The sequence below is a fragment of the Neolamprologus multifasciatus genome, chromosome 6 (genome assembly GCF_963576455.1).
Source record: "Neolamprologus multifasciatus chromosome 6, fNeoMul1.2, whole genome shotgun sequence".
NCBI classification, from domain to species: domain Eukaryota; kingdom Metazoa; phylum Chordata; class Actinopteri; order Cichliformes; family Cichlidae; genus Neolamprologus; species Neolamprologus multifasciatus.
This window is the reverse complement of record NC_140444.1, coordinates 28224015-28240936: the sequence shown is the minus strand read 5'-3', so window position 1 is coordinate 28240936 and position 16922 is coordinate 28224015. Positions and strand designations below refer to the sequence as shown.

General features: G+C 43.1%; 1 protein-coding gene across 2 annotated transcripts; it reads right to left on the bottom strand.

Annotated features, from left to right (window-relative positions):
- Window positions 1–6975: 6975 nt before the first annotated feature.
- LOC146517195 (uncharacterized) lies at window positions 6976–16907 on the bottom strand. Of its 2 annotated transcripts, XM_085163582.1 has the most exons (3): window positions 16621–16907; window positions 16476–16538; window positions 6976–16373 (listed from the first exon to the last, which is right to left on the bottom strand). In XM_085163582.1, the coding sequence occupies exon 3, from the start codon at window positions 15451–15453 to the stop codon at window positions 11599–11601; it is 3855 nt and encodes a 1284-aa protein (XP_085019708.1). In that variant the 5' UTR covers window positions 15454–16373; window positions 16476–16538; window positions 16621–16907; the 3' UTR covers window positions 6976–11598. The 2 variants fall into 2 exon arrangements, with proteins under 2 accessions (XP_085019708.1, XP_085019706.1); XM_085163580.1 differs by lacking the exon at window positions 16621–16907 and having other exon boundaries at window positions 16476–16594.
- Between the last annotated feature and the right edge of the window lie 15 nt (window positions 16908–16922).

Sequence of the window (16922 nt, the reverse complement as noted above, 5' to 3'; positions counted from 1 at the left end):
CCCAGGTCTTTCGGCCTCGTCTAAGAGGACTGTGCACAGACTTTCGGTGCTGGCTTCCCACGGCGTCAGGAATCAGTGCTGGATCGTGGAACAGAGTCACAGATAACAGTTCTGATGTTTCTGCTCCGGCTTCGAAGTACCAAAATAAATGTCAAGAGATTTATTCTAAAGACACATCTTCAGCTAAGAATCTAAAGGTAGAAACACACAGACGCTGCAGTTTTTACTTGCAAGGGCATGATCACAGAACGCTCACACCAGAGTGGGGGCCCTGTGATGTGCGCTCTGTCTCCTGCACCTGCAGAGACATGACACCTCATGTGTCATTCCTCTGCACCTGCAGAGGAATGTTAGTATGTAGGGAGTGAAGATAAAAGTGGTTCAGGTGTATGTGTGTGTGTGTGTGTGTTATTCTGAAGGACGTGGCCCCTCTTCTTGAAGATAAGAGCATCCAGCTCCCCTCTTCCTGGCAGGAGTGAAATGATAACAGCTTGCTCAGCTATTATCACTGTGAGAAAGAATTTATAAAGCAAGTCTTGATTCCAACAACAGTCATAAAAGGGTCATCATGCAGTATTCTATAATATGCAAATTTATATCACTAAAAGATTATACTGACTACTAAGTACAATTTTCTATTGACAGTCCCACACCGTGGGTGCCGCAGCCTGCTACTGAAGGAGCTGCTCAGTGCTGTCAGAGTCTCCTGCATGGGGTGGGAGATGTTGTCCAACGGGGATGACAGCTTAGCCGCCATTCTCCTGTCACTCACCACCTCCACTGGGTCCAGAGGGCATCCTAGAACAGAGCTGGCCCTTCGGATCAGCCTGTTCAGTCTCTTCCTGTCCCCAGCAGAGATGCTGCCACCCCAGCAGACCACACCATAAAAGATAGCAGAGGCCACCACAGAGTCATAGAAGGTCTTCAGGAGTGGGCCCTCCACTCCAAACGACCTGAGTCTCCGCAGCAGGTACAGCCTGCTCTGCCCTTTCCTGTAGAGGGCGTCTGAGTTATGAGTCCAGTCCAGTCTGTTGTTCAGATGAACACCAAGGTACCTGTAGCTGTCCACAGCCTCAATGTCCATACCTTGGATGTTCAGTGGTTGCAGTGGAGAATGCTTGTGCCTGCGGAAGTCTACCACCAGCTCCTTGGTTTTACTGGCGTTGATCTGGAGGTAGTTCAGCTGGCACCAGTCCACAAAGTCTTGAGTCAGTCCTCTGTACTCCTTGTCGTCCCCATCAGTGATGAGGCCGACTATTGCAGAGTCATCAGAGAACTTCTGCAGGAAGCACTGGGTGGAGTTGTGGGAGAAGTCTGCAGTGTAGATGGTGAAGAGGAACGGAGCCAGAACCTTTCCCTGTGGGGCCCCCGTACTGCAGACGACCCTGTCTGACACACAGCCCTGAGTCCTCACGTACTGTGGTCGGTCGGTGAGGTAGTCCAAAATCCAGGTAGTGAGGTGATGGTCCACTCCAGAGTTCTCCAGCTTGTCCTTCAGAACCGAGGGAAGAATAGTGTTGAAGGCACTGGAGAAATCAAAGAACATGATTCTCACAGTGCTTCCAGCGGTCTCCAGGTGAGCGAGGGAACAATGTAGGAGGTGAAATCACAACTTAAACTGCTTCATTATGATCGCTCACTCTACAGAGCCCTGTTGCCAGTTTCTGTTTAATATCATGTGACGGTGCTGTGTGATATCGTTCTACCACTGTGGTGCTTTGAACATGTCTATTTGATCAATAAGTACTTTTGATGAATAAACATTCCTTGTTTAAACATGTGTCATGGTGTGGTCTCTCTTTGCTTTTGACTTCTTGATGTTTGTAAACATTTAGTGAACTTTATGAGTTTATTTCTGCCACACAGCAGACCACGACGGCTGTAACTAGAGAACGGTCGAGGAATCTGTTTATTTGAAGCAGCTACTGCAGTTCATGGAAACTGGTACAGTTAGCAAAGTGTGATCCATGGTCTGATTTAGATGAATGAAATCACTGAACAAAGTGAGGAAGCTGATCCACTTTGACATGCCTGTTGTAAAAAGACTTTATTGGATTCCTACATCCAGGTATTTCTGGATAGCTGCTTGTCCCTTAAAAAATTATTCTTCATTTAAAACCTGCATTTTGTATACACTCAGATCTTGGTCTATTATTAAAAGTGTTACATTTCAGAACAACATGTTAGGATGCCTGGGTCGTTGACCCAGAGGTTTGAGTTTATTATATTATTTATCATTTCTAGTCTTTGGTTTCTTTGTCTGTGTTCTGTCTTATGGTTTACGTCTCAGTTCCCTCTGTTTCAGTGCCTGCGTGTGAGTCTGTGTCTTTAGTTCAGTCTGTGTTGTTTTCTGTTTTCCTTTTAGACCTGAGCGCAGCATTTGACACTGTCGACCACACAATCCTATTAAACCGTCTAAAGACATGTGTCGGCATTCAGGGTCCTGCTCTAAAATGGTTTGCCTCTTACCTAGAGAGCAGAACATATTCTGTGATGCTGGGTAACAAATACTCTTCCCCAGCTACACTAACCTGTGGAATACCTCAGGGCTCTATTCTGGGTCCGGTCTTATTCTCCTTATACATGCTCCCATTAGGCTCCATTTTTCAGAAACACCAGATCTCTTACCACTCTTATGCAGATGATACACAGTTCTACCTTTCTCTAAAACCAGGTGCTGATAGCACGCTGCAGAAAGTCTCAGAGTGTCTTAGCGACATACATTGCTGGATGTCTCTGAACCTTCTCAAACTAAATCATGACAAAACCGACATTATAATCTTCGGTAAGCAGGACTCTATTAGTCTCATAAGAAACAATCTGGGCCCATTATCAGCTAATGTACATCCCCATGTAAAAAATCTTGGTTTCATTTTTGATTCCACTCTCAAGCTGGACAAGCAAATAAATTCAGTTGTTCGTGGCAGTTTTTTCCAACTCAGGAGCGTTTCTAAACTCAAAAATATCCTGTCATCTAAAGACCTGGAAACTGTTATCTATGCTTTCATATCGTCACGTCTTGACTATTGTAACTCTCTCTATTTAGGCATTTGTCACTCAAGCCTGTCACGCCTGCAACTTGTTCAAAATGCAGCCGCAAGGCTCCTGACGGGTACTAGAAAGAGAGAGAATATTACCCCGGTACTCGCATCTCTACATTGGCTACCAGTTAAACATAGAATTGATTTTAAGGTTTTATTATTTGTTTTTAAAGCCCTCCATGGTTTGGCTCCAGGTTACATTTCAGATCTTCTTAGCCTGCACTTGCCCACTCGATCTCTGCGCTCCTCCAGTCAGATGGTTTTATCAGTTCCACGCTCCCAGCTCAAATCTAGAGGTGACAGGGCTTTCTCCATTGCCGCCCCGAGACTCTGGAATACTCTCCCCCCCTTCATAAAATTCTCTTCATCCTTGGAAGTCTTTAAATCGAATCTCAAGACATACTTATTTTCCAAGGCTTTCGGATCTCGTTGATATTACATGAGTAGTAATATACTGGCACTTTTTTTGCCCCCCCCCCCCCCCGTTTGGCCGGATTCGTGCGTGTGCGCATGCGCGTTCAGGTGTGCTCGGCGCATGCGCGTTCAGGTGTGAAAACACACCCTCTGGGCGGTAACGACTCCTCCTAGTGGGATGGCTTAGGTTATATAGGTATAAAAGTGATCCTTTCACATTCTAAGAGCATCACCGCCACGGCCTAAGGAGCACAGACACATCGCGCTAAGGACCCCACCGACTCATCGACCTAAGGAGCACAGAATACCATCTGTATCAACCATGACACCCAGCCAGGACATCGCCCATGCCACAGCCGCTCTAGGTATGTCTACAGGAGTATGCAGCCGGGGTCCTCAACGTAAAAAGCAACGCTGTGAAAATGCCGTAGATGGGACTGTATTTAAGTTAGAATATCGCGGCGCTGAAGGGTATGTGTATACCATTAAATATACCGAAGGGACAGTTGTGCTTAGTGTAGATTGTGGCGAGGGATTGTTTTGGGGGGAACCCCAAAGCATGTCTACCAAAAACTGGAAGCTCTTCCGCACCGTAGTGTGTGCGGACCTGGACAATGTGGGCTTCCCAGAGGTGCTGTATGTTTCCCAGTGGAACAGTGCATCAGGCCCTGAGCTTTACAGGGTTGAGGCTGATCGTTTCAATCGCAACCCTGAAGACTTTATTTTTCTCAGTGTGTGTGATGACAGGGATAGTCTTATTGCTTCCAGAGGGCTTGAAAACTGGAGGTTAAATCCTTACCCTCTAAACCTTGAAGAGCGCACAAGATGGTTTAAGGACTTGTTTTTTATACAGTGGTGCGACTGGAGAGGTTTGTCGCGTCTGTTTAGCCAGATTGACGACGCGATCAAGAGGGACAGACTCAACACTGCGTACGAGAGTATTAGAAAACGCCTTGTTTTTGACGATCTGGCGAGTTGTCCGAAGACTGGTTTGCCTGCTACCCTGTGCAAACCTAAAATCATAAGACCTTCCGACAACTAAACAATAAACTGGTAGGTTTAATGTGCGGGTGTGTGTGTGGGGTTGCGTGTGTATCTATGTGACAAATTAAGAGCTTGTGGTTTTCATTTTACAGAGCATGACACGCCATCGTGGGACCTGTCAGAGTCACCATCAATAGGGCTGCTAATCCCGACTCCCCAGACTCCACCACCCTCACCATCATGCTCGCAGGACCCCCTCATATCAGACCTGTGGGAGGAAACTGTAATCGACATCAAACTCGCAACTCTCCACCTGTTGATGTTGGCGCTGAATGAGTTTCTACAAGAGACATGTTACGGATGCCAAACAGGCCACCCCAGTCAGGTGCAACACAGCTGCTTGCAGGAATTGTCTGAGTATTTCTTCGACACCTACTATGACGATGTGATGATAAGGCTCAAGACTGACCGATTCATCCCAGCCATCCGGCTGTTTGTACGCTCATACACCACAGATGGGACTGGAACACAAATCCGCAGAGTTGCAGAGCACCTCATGTGTGAACTGAGATCAGAGCGAAATATAGTATGCGCCATTAATGACAACATTGTGAACCTGCTAGAAGCAAGTACTTGCGCCCGCCGTGTTAAACCAGCCATGCTCCGCATGATTGGAAACTACTGGGGTGGGAGACACCTGGTTTAATGTGTGCTGTTCAAGTATCCATTGTGTGTGATTGTGTCTGTGTGAAAATTAAATAAAAAGACGTGTTAACACTAATTTCTTAGTCATTTGTGGTTTGCACAGTCATGGAAAGCACATTGCATAAAATATATCATGATCCAGCCCATCCTGCGGGGTTGGCCAGTTTAAATAAGCTACGTATAGCGGCAGGGGAGGCATCAGGTGTAACACCTCCAATATCTCAGGTCAAACATTATTTAGAACAAGACGACACTTACACACTCCATAAACCTGTGAGGATCCATTTCCCCAGAAATAGAGTATTGGTGACAGGGGTCAACAAACAGTTTCAAGCCGATCTGGTTGACATGTGTGAATATGTGGCAGATAATGATAATGTGAGATATCTGCTAACATGTATAGATGTATTCTCAAAATACGCATGGGTTAGATGCCTAACAAACAAGACAGCGAATGTTGTATCAGCTGCTTTTGAGGATATACTTAGTGAGGGTAGGATCCCTGTGAAACTACAAACAGATGAAGGCAAAGAGTTTTATAATACAACCTTTAAACAGCTAATGAAGCGATATAATATCAAGCATTTCTCAACAGCTAGCGAGGTTAAATGCAGTATTGTCGAGAGATTCAATCGTAGCTTCAAGGGCAGAATGTGGAAGTACTTAACATCAGCCAACTCCCGGAGATATGTAGATGTCATACCAGATCTCACACAAGCATATAACAATGCTTATCACAGATCTATCCAAATGGCTCCGGCAGAGGTGAATAAGGATAATGAGAAGTCGGTCTTTAACGCGCTGTACAAAACGAGGCCTCAGAAGGAACTGTGCTTTAAATTTAATATTGGTGACACTGTACGAATATCAAAACTGAGAGGAAAGTTTCGAAAAGGATACGAGCAGACCTACACCGATGAGATTTTCACAGTCAAGGAACGTATAGGGAGACAGCCCCCAGTGTACACACTAGCGGATCTAGCAGGAGAGGTATTGAAAGGGTCATTTTATGAGCCTGAGATACAACGTGTGGTTGTTGATGAAAACAAAACATTTAAAATTGAAAACATATTGGCTAGAAAAAAAGTGGGTCGGAAAAAGCATGTGCTAGTGAAATGGCTAGGATGGCCCGACAGCTTTAATTCGTGGATTCCAGAAAAAGACATCGTTGAGGCGTAATTAACTCAGATGACGCAGCTCTACACACATTCATTCAACACTGAGCATAGACGGAGAAAGCATGAATAAAAAGAACAACAACAATGCAGGGTTCTATGTAAGCCTCTTCTCGAATGCTTCGGCGCATGTTTACCCGGGTAATAAGACATCTAATTTTAGAACAAAGCTAGCAAAACCTGTTGTTTTGGATCAGCCGTATGAGGTCGCTGTTATAGAGATACAGTACCCACGCATATGGATGTCTTTTCCACAATCAGATTCGCAAGTGGAAATTCATGACCCAGTCAAAGATGGAACCATCGCCGTAACCATGATCGAACTGTCTGTGGGTCATTATGCATCTGTGGAACAGATAATAAAAGAATTTAATTTTAAATGTCAGCAGTACCAAACCACTGGAGACCTTAAAATGCAATACAACACAGTTACTAACCATGCCTGTGTTATGGGACCTAGGGGGACTATTCTCACATTTAGAGGGAGACTGGCGGAAATCCTAGGATTCGAAACAGGAGAACCATTTGTACTTCATTATAAAAACACATATGCCCCGCACCCCGCAGACATATACGGGGGAAAATATAACATCTTTATTTATGCAGACATCGTTGATTACCAGCTTGTGGGTGACGCCCACGCGAGGCTATTAAGAGCTATAAATATCACGGACGATGACCGCCGCTTGCCTATTCTACAATTTGACAGCCCACACTACACACCTGTGTCAAAGACATTGATCGACGACATAGAAATTGATTTGAAAGACGATCGAAATCAACACATACCCTTTTTATACGGCAAGGTGTTTGTCAAGTTACACTTCCGACCGATAACCCACCATTTTTGAAAAAAAAGGATGGCCGTCTACAACACTGATGACTCAAAATATGTAAAATACTACTTATCACAGGCTGGTGGAGAGCTCGGAGGGTATGTTGGGACCAGTACGCAATATGGGTCAGGGCTGGGTGGGTTGTTCCGCAGCTTGTTTAGATTTGCTGTACCACTGTTTAAAAAAGGAGTTAGCATAGTCAAACCACACCTAAAAACAGCCGCATCGGGCATAGTGTCTGATGTCATAACCAACATAACCAGACCCTCAACCACTAAGCAGGACGGTAGCGGATTGTATGTGTATACGCCCAGACCATCTAAGACCCCACCCCCAGGGCAGCCGTTGTCTAAAAAGCGTAAAACCACAAAACCTAGCAGGAGAGCTAGCAAACGGACACCGCCACGCAGAGTGAAAAGACCCAGAACCAGTCGTTCTAAAACTGCAGCGTTTGACATATTCTAAATGGCACTGTTACACAGTCATTCTGGAGAATGTGTAAAAACAGAGCTGGACCTGTTTACTGTTCCCTACACACAGACTAGCATTGAGAAAAGTACATTTATCGAAATCCCACCTGTATCTGCAATCACTGATGGAGGGCCGATCGAGTTTTACATCTCATCGTCCGGTGAAGATTACCTGGATCTAAATGACTCATATATCCACACACGTGTAAGAATCACAAACGCTGATGGATCAAACCTGGCTAGGGACGCTAATGTAGGATTTATTAATTATCCTGGATGCAGCATATTTAGTCAAGTTGATGTTAATTTGGGAGACCGACTCATTAGTCAATCATCCAACACATATCCATACAGAGGTGTGATAGAATGTCTTATCAATTATAATAAGGACACTTTAGACACACAGTTCAGCACCGGGTTATTCTGTAAGGATACATCATCACACATGAATGACACATCTATAGAAGGAGAGAACCAGGGCCTGGTGACCAGAGGTGGCTACACAGCAAATAGCAGTATTGTTGAATTGATTGCACCAGTACATGCAGACCTGTTTTTTCAAGAAAAACTGTTACTTAATGGAATCGACCTGTCACTGAAATTTGTGCGCTCTAAAGACGAATTTGCTCTCATGACAGCGGATGCCAATGCATACAGAGTTAAAATTGTCTCAGCCAGTCTCTTTGTCAAGAAAGTTAGTGTATCACCGACCGTCAGACTTGCACACAGCAAGGCATTGCACCATGCAAACGCAAAATACACGGTAGACAGAGTGTCTTTAAAGACGTTCTCCATACCTGCAGGGGCTAGAATATCAACAAATGACAATTTATTTATGGGTAGGATACCTAAATTTGTGATCATTGCATTTATAGACAATGAAGCATACACTGGCTCCTACCAGCGTAATCCATTTCATTTTGAAAACTGTGATATAGAATTTATGTCTTTATATGCTGATAGTCAGGCTTATCCTGCTAAACCATTCCAGCCAAATTTCCAGAGAAAACACTATACCAGAGAATTTTACCAGCTGATACAAACCACAGGAAGACGTTTAAAGGACAGATCCTTAGCTATTACACGTGCTGACTTTGGTAACGGCTACACTTTATTCTGTTTCAATCTGGAAGCTGACGAAGGACATTCAGGGAATGTGTCGTTAATTAAAACTGGGAACGTGAGATTGGAAACCCGTTTCAGAAATCCACTACCCCGTACAGTGAACCTCTTGTGTTATTCGGTATTTGATTCAGTCATTGAAATATCTAACATGAGACAGGTGCTCTTGGACTACTATTGAGACAAAAACGGTCATGAACACTATAGAACTATCAGCCGTGATCGGCAGCATTATCAATAAAAACACACATTTCCTAGGCGTGTTAGCCTATGATCAGCTAACCACTGAACGGCTTCAAAGACTCCCTGCTATGGGTATTGTAAACACCCACCCTTCTACGATGCCCGGGGAACATTGGCTTGCTGTTTATATTTCGAGAGACAGACGCGGTTATTTTTTTGATAGTTTTGGTCACTCGTTAGACAGTTTTCCCCCAGCAATAAAGATGTTTCTTCTAAAAAACTGTTCCACTGTTTTATATTCAGGAAAACAAGTGCAGAACGACTTCTCCATCACATGCGGTCAACATTGTGTATTTTTTTTATATCATGTGCAAAATGGTGTATCTTATGAGCGTCTGCTTAACATGTATAGGTCTGATTTAATTTGTAATGATGCTATGGTGTGTCGATTTGTCAACAACATACAACCTGTTGCTGTATGCAGTGATTACGTGTGTGTGCAATGCGGATACTGACATGTACTAATGAGAATAATAAAAACAACATGAGAGCATGATAATCGAGTCAATGGTATTTATTATCAAATCTCGTATATAAATATATATATATATATATATAGATTCACAACATACATTGTTTAAACATAAATAAAAGAAATCAAACATTAACCAGTAATAAAAAAGAAAAACATATATTTAACAGTAATAAAGACATAATATATTTAACAGTAATAAAATAAAACAAAACAAAACAATTTAGCAGCAATAAGTGAAAAAAAACATTACAGTAGAAAAACACCAAACAGCAAATATTTTTAGCAGAAAAACAATTTCAGGTGCAATAAGAAAAAACCTGAATTCAAAAATCCAACCACTCTACAGGACCCCCCTTTAATTTGTTTTTTTTATTCTTTATTTTTTTTAGTGTACTATGTCGCAGCGGTCCGCCAGGGGTGATCTTTTTTGGTGTGTGTTTTAAAAAACCAGGGTCTTCAGACACTGTGTGATCGGTTTTATACATGGCGACGGTCTTACGTATGCCTGTGTTAGATATGGCTGATAATGGTACGTTTAAATCTGAGACAGCTTTTAAAAACTCTGTCCAGCCGATAGGTCTCAAACCCTCAGAGGGTGTGTGTGTGGTTGTGACACCTTTAATTAGATCATAAATGTGTGAACCAGGGATGGTGTGTTTATCAACAACAATTTTGCCTTTGTCGTTGTAAGAGATCAAGTGTGGCGAACGGCTCACCGCTGATAGAATAAGTTCTGCATTCCTCCTACTCCTTTTAGGTATGTGTGTTAAAACATTCTCCGCAACAAGATCCCTCACCCCTGCATCACCATGAACAGGCGATGTGTCCGCCGACTGGGGTTGCACATCCCTGTTAAATTGTTCAGGTAATGATAAAGACAATACATTCTTTTCACGGGCACCTTGTCTCACAAGGGTAAGGTATCTTTGGAGAATATCGCTGTATTTTTTAGCCTTCTCATACACATCTATGTCAGAATCTTGTAACACTTGTAACATCTCCTTGTCCAACTCGTTCTGAGACTGTTGTCTGATGCTGCCTGTTTGCTGCTGCTGCTGCTGCTGCTGTTGCTTTATTAAGTCCAACTGGTGTTGGGGTACCAAAAACATCTTTTGTACATGTTCCATTTTCACCTGTTTGCTATCAGACTGGTTATGAAAGGGATTGCAGCCCCTAATAGCGGTAGTAAAAACCCTCCAGATTGGTTGATTGTCTTTCTCTTTTTCAAAGTTTTTATTTTTTTGTCTGCAATCAGTCTGATTATTGATTTTTTCTTTTTCAGCTGTCTGTACTGCTGATTGGTCAGTGGAATGTTACCATGCAATACATTAAAGGCTATCTCACACAGCGCATTGATAAAATCTAAGTTTGAATTACTAATAATAACTCTGCGTAGAGTAGGAGGAGCCCTGTATATCATCTCCAACAGAGACAGATTCCTCCGCATGCGTGATGACATCCTTTCACCTCTTTGCTGATTTTTGTTTTGGAATGTAAACAACCGGACGCTCTGATAGTAAATTTGTTCTGAGTCTTAAATAGTCCGGGGTCTTAGCTTTATAGTCTATTAAAAGATACCCGTATGTTGTGGATGTGGCATCATTAAACGCTTCTATAAAATATTTAGTATTACCCGGAAACATTTGCCTACCTAAAAGCATAACCTGATATTTATCTCTCGGATTTTTAAACAATATTAGGTAGTTAGTGTTCAAGGAAATGGTTCTACTGGATTTTCCTTGAATAAACAAATTTTGAACCAGATATATACAACTCAAATTCCTATGATGCACATACTTTGTGAACACATTTTGTACTTCTAAATTGTTAGCTGCATCGTTCATTACATCGTCTATAATTAACAAATTGTTCTTTTCTGCAGGAAGAAGGGTGTCATCAGCAAGAGATTCGGGTATACCGTTAACAAAGTTTATGTCTCTTATCTTAAGAAGCTGGTCATATAATGGCTGCCAGCATGAGTATATATATACAATATTGTCAATGCTGCATGATATAATCCTGGAAGAATTTTCAATTATGCTTTTAACAAAAAAAGTCTTGCCGCAGTTACTGGGACCGCTGACCACCATACTGAACGGGTGCTGCAACCGGGCGTCAAACCCCTGTTCTAATTTAAAATCCATAAGGTACGGTTGTATAGTCTGGGAGCACACGGCGCTTATTGTAAACAACTTTAACTTTTTTCACAATGGTTTTATTCTTCAAATGAAGCTTCTTTTTATCGCGTCTGATGCTATCAGACACGGCAACTAGGTGTGCGTCTGATGTCTGATTGGTTACAAACTTGTGGACTAAACCTTTCAAGGAGTCGTGGGTGACAACTTTTGAGTTTAGTGCGTTCAGTGTCACGCCTTTACATTTGACCTGGGTCTTGCCCAGCGATGTGTGATACGCGTAGCATTTTGGCCCACCGGAAACAAATTCCGCTATGTAATCCTCCACACCACCCTCTCCACAGTCTAATTCACTTGTGAGATCCCCCAGAAACGGACCTAGAGGAGGCATCCACTCGCCAGGGTGTGCCGTGAAAATGACACTGTCCGTGTCACAATACAGCACGCGCTGCTGCAAGTTGTCTAGCAAATCATACAGCATGAGTCTGGCGTGTGCAGTGGTCATGGCCCCGACAAAGACATTAACGTCCTTCACACGGGAAGCTCTACCATCAGCATGCCGCCACTGCACCATTGCGATGTCGTCAGAGATGAAACAAAACTGACGCACGTCGTACTGGTCGCTAAACATTAGCTGGCTAAATCTGGAAGGGTCTGTAATGAGCTCAGATGATGCCATATTTGACCTCATGCTGAAACGACCCCATAACGAGTTTAGCAACAGCTTGTTACAGTTACGAACAGCTTTATTTACACAAATCTTGGATGGGTCTAGCATTATTCCCTCCTTCTCATAATACTCGTCTATGTACTTCTTCTGTTCGTCAGGTGTCTTGACGTGTTCAGGATACCCCGAGGCCTCCTGTTTGAGTTTTAGGAAGGCTTTCACATAGTCTTTAAACAATGTGTCGGTCTTATTGGGGAAATGCCACACCTCATCAATAGCAAGAACCTTGTATCCCTTCTCAACAGCTTTTTCAAGCTCAAATGAGACCCACGTGCCTTTCAACACCTGCTCACTGTCCCTGTGCCCACATGCAGTATGCTGGTTTTGGTCTTCAGCACACATGCTGCAGAGTGGAAACATCAGTTTTCCGTGGCACCTGTAGGGAAGGACGGGGTGAAAAAGACCCTTAGGGGGGAGCACTGTGCATTTAACAAAGCCAAAATAATTTTCTAGCTTGTCAAAGTTGGTGTAAATGACTTGAGGGTGTCCTACAGGATAGTCTTTTTTAGACTGCACTGTGGGATAGAGACTGGTGAAGTCGTAGTAAAATATTTTTTCATCACAACCAGTCTTGTGGTACAGCTTTATAGCATTTGTGCGACCTCCAAAAAGGGCGTCTCGGGGATTCATGCGTTCTGGCTTTCTGTATGTGTGCATGAAAGCCACAACTGTAGGGTCTGTCTGCTTCAAGGCAGCCCATTCACATTCCCACATCACTATTACGCTCACACTGTGTTGTGATCTCAGTGCATCAACTTTGTCACAAAACATGCGATGCAGCAGTCCATAGGATGCTTTGCTGACAGGATTAACTTCACTCTCGGGGTAACATTTAACACAGCCGTGGTGAAAACATCCTGCAAATTCATAAGCTGTATTACTTGTGGGGTCAAAACCGTCCACAAAATACGGTCCAACCCTCTGTTCGCCTCCTCTGAGAGCATGTTTTACCACTTTGTTGGTGGTGTGGGACACGTATTGAAGCCATTCGATAGAGACGTTAGAAAACGTCTTATTCTGCTCAACGTATGCCCCGTCATACGTGAGAGCGAGCGTGTCTCTAGGCAGAAACAGCGTTTTATACACACCCATACTAAATGCAGCCAAGGTGGTATACATGAATGGATCAACTTGTGTACAACCCAGTAACGTGTCACGATAAATGCAGCATGCTTTACGCAGGACATCAACATCGTTAACACAGTAACGCCTGAGTTCAGCCTGAAAATCAAACGGATTCTGTGAGGCAACCTGGTACCATTCCATGAATCGCACCTTATCGCTTTCAGACATGTGCTCATAGCCGTAGAAGGAGGGGTCTGGGTACGGGCCCACATAATGCTCATTATCCCTCGTATTAAACCTGTGTGGGAAATGGCCCTTCTGCAGGTCTTGAAAACCTAAAGCAGAGGGTATTTTGGCAAGGCCCATGGGCAAAAAGCTGAACGAATCAATCCATCGCTGGTCATAGTCCCTGTCATACATCAAAATCACACGACTGCCGCTCATTATGACACTAGGTGTTATGCACTGTCTGACAAAGTACTCGAGGAGTATGTAGTTGTCAAAGCCAGATGCATTATGTGCTATGAACGTGTACCCACGAAACCTTGGGCGTCTGTAATGTTGCACAAACGCCTCCACACACTTTAATGTGTTAAATGTGAACTTATTGCCCTTCAGATCAGACGCACACACAAAGTTAGCCTCGTGTTTACCGTTGTGGTACCTAGTCTCGAAATCATATAAAATGTATTTATCGCTAGGCTTCTGTTTTTCAACAGGCTGTATGAAACACTGATGGTCGGAGTCTCCGGGTAATTTAGGCTCGCGGCAGTGCTCGCATCTAGGCTGGGCACATCTGTGTGGCAATTTCTTGGATTCTCTATATGTGGTGCCACAGTGCATGCAATGTTTCATATTATCACAGGGGATCATGTTGTGTTTTAATTCAGGTAATTTGTGTTGCTGGTAACAGTGTTGTGATTTGCAGATGCGGTTACAGTCGCTGCATTTCACTGTGGGACCCCTGTGGTGTTGACAGAGTGTATAACATGTGTTACATCTATGTTTACAGCTATGGTGTAATGCTGTATTATATGTACTGTAACAGAAATTACACACATAGGATGCACCAAGAAAAGCGGTCGGGTTTAAAATCATGTGGTAATGTTGATTATGGAGATACATCATCAACGTGTTTGTGTTTGGCTCTTCATGTGTGAAAAAACATTCCAGGCGTTTACGCCCTTCTGTGTGGTAATAGATTACAATCTTAATGTTGAAGTGGTTCTCAAATTTACTGACATCGGTGAATGATACTTGCTGTGTGTCACATAGACCTACTTCAGCATGCATCTGTTTAGCTGTAGCGAGTTTTTCTAGCTCAGAGGCTGATGAGTTTAATGAATGTGCTATACATAGGGAGAAGCACAAATTGTTGTGTGTGTTGTTTGGTGTGTATAAATGTCTGCCTTTCTTTGAGAGAATCTCATCATAAGGGATTTGTGCCAGTCTTAAGCGAGCCCCACCACTACTGTTCTGAGCTACCGTGACAATAAACTCTAATTCATCATCACCGATAGATTCATCATTACTCTGCATAACTTGTGCAATTCGATCGAGAAACAGCTCCGGATCATACCGATCATCAGCGTTTAAAACAGCCTGAACATCTGAAGCCAGCGAGGGGCCACGCAGGACCACGTTTAGAACACTGCCCTGTTGAGATCCAGCCACAGCTCGGTCTACCACATTGGCTAAGCACTCGCGCACTCGCGCAGGTACTTGTTCTGGATGATCAAGACTTATACCCCTAAAATCAAGGCGCTCACGCAATTCGCGAGCATTAAAATTAGGTATCTCTCTAATGTGTGGCTGGGAGCGCCTGCCAGATCCAGATTGCACAACGGGCTCAATCACGATAGTATCACTTTGTGAGAAATTTACAATGACTGAGGGGGTGTGTGGTGTTGCAGCGGTGCCCGGACACGCATGTGTGTCTGTAGTACTAGTAGAAGCGGTAACAGACTCAATAACACCAGCAGCAGCAGCAATACGGTTAGCATCAGTAACAACAGTTACCTGATGTACTATCACTATTATTAACAACAACAATAGCCCCATCAGCAATAGCAGGCGTAGGAACAGTCTGACAAGGATGTGTATCAGATGAGGCTGATGCAGGCACACTATTAAGTCTAGCTATAATATCGTCTAATTTGTTATTTGTTTCTTCAGCCCACTGCATAAAAGTCTCTAAGTCAAAACATCTAACAGGAGTGGAGGTTCCGTTATTATGCTTAAATAATTTATTTGGAGGGTCCATGGTCTGGATTTTAAAAGTCAGGGACTTGAAATTTTGCTGCAGATGATGTCTAATGTACTACACACTTTTTTTATGAATTTGGTAAACTCTTGCCTTTGTACCTGTGCTTCTTGGTGGTATTGATTGAGTCTAGCTTCAATCAAACATAATTTATCAACTAATGAAGCTATATGACTGTTCAGCAGGTTGAGCGTCTGAAACCTTCATGTAAGCATCATACGCCGCTGATATTTGAGAGTCTGTTATACCGTCGTCTTCAAAATCTACGTGTGAATCAATGCTATTTCTGACACATTCTGGTGTGGTGGGTATATGAACAAGATCGAAATCTGATATACTGTACTCAAAAACATCAGAGAAATCACGAGGCAAGCACTCACTCGGGGGTGTTGCAGGACCGCTGATGAAGATCGCTTCTGACTCTCCACTGTTGCACAAAGCTCCAGGTTTTTGTTGTTCTGGGAGGTCGATACTGCTTAAACATTCCAAAAACATCTGGAGTACGGTGTCCTGATCATTATGAGGTGGGGTACTGTGCTGCAGTCTGTGAAGATAGATATGTGTTAAAACATTTATACATGTACCCATTTCAAACAGAATAAGCGTGTCTCCCTCTCTATCTCTTTTTATCTAATTTATATATACCTATGCTTACCTTGTAGTGTGCGTTATTCCCGACGGCCCTGGTTCTCCACACATAAGGTTCTCTGGCGTGGCTCTGTATGTGTAAAACGGTCGGTTTTAGAACATTTGGAATTGTTTAAACCCATTTGCTGTTTTTTTTTAAAATACACAATTATACATCCCGTTGTATACATACCTTTTGTAAGGATGGGCTCTGTGGTCACGGTGTCTGAATGTTTTCCTGCTCAGTTTGTTAACCCTGGAACAAATCAAAGAAAAACTCTGTTATTATATAATTTAAAACAATCGCAAGCTTAAAAATCGCGTAATTCTGTACACACCTTGTGCCTGTTAGAGATGTTGTTCCATCTGTAAAAGCACCCGTTTCTAAAGAAAAGGGTCCTGTGCCGTTCTCCCGAACTCCTAAAAATTAAGCTTTTGTTTTAGGAAAAAGATAGTTTGAATATCCTATAATATGTTAACATAACACTTTTAAAAATACAATAATAGGTTTTGTTTTACTTACCGTTTAAGATGTCCATGTTATAAAGAACGATGTTAGTTTTGATGATCTCAAAGAAAATGGTGTTGTCGCGACGAATGCAGAGTTCACCCTGAGCCCAGCATGGCTCTCAATTAAATA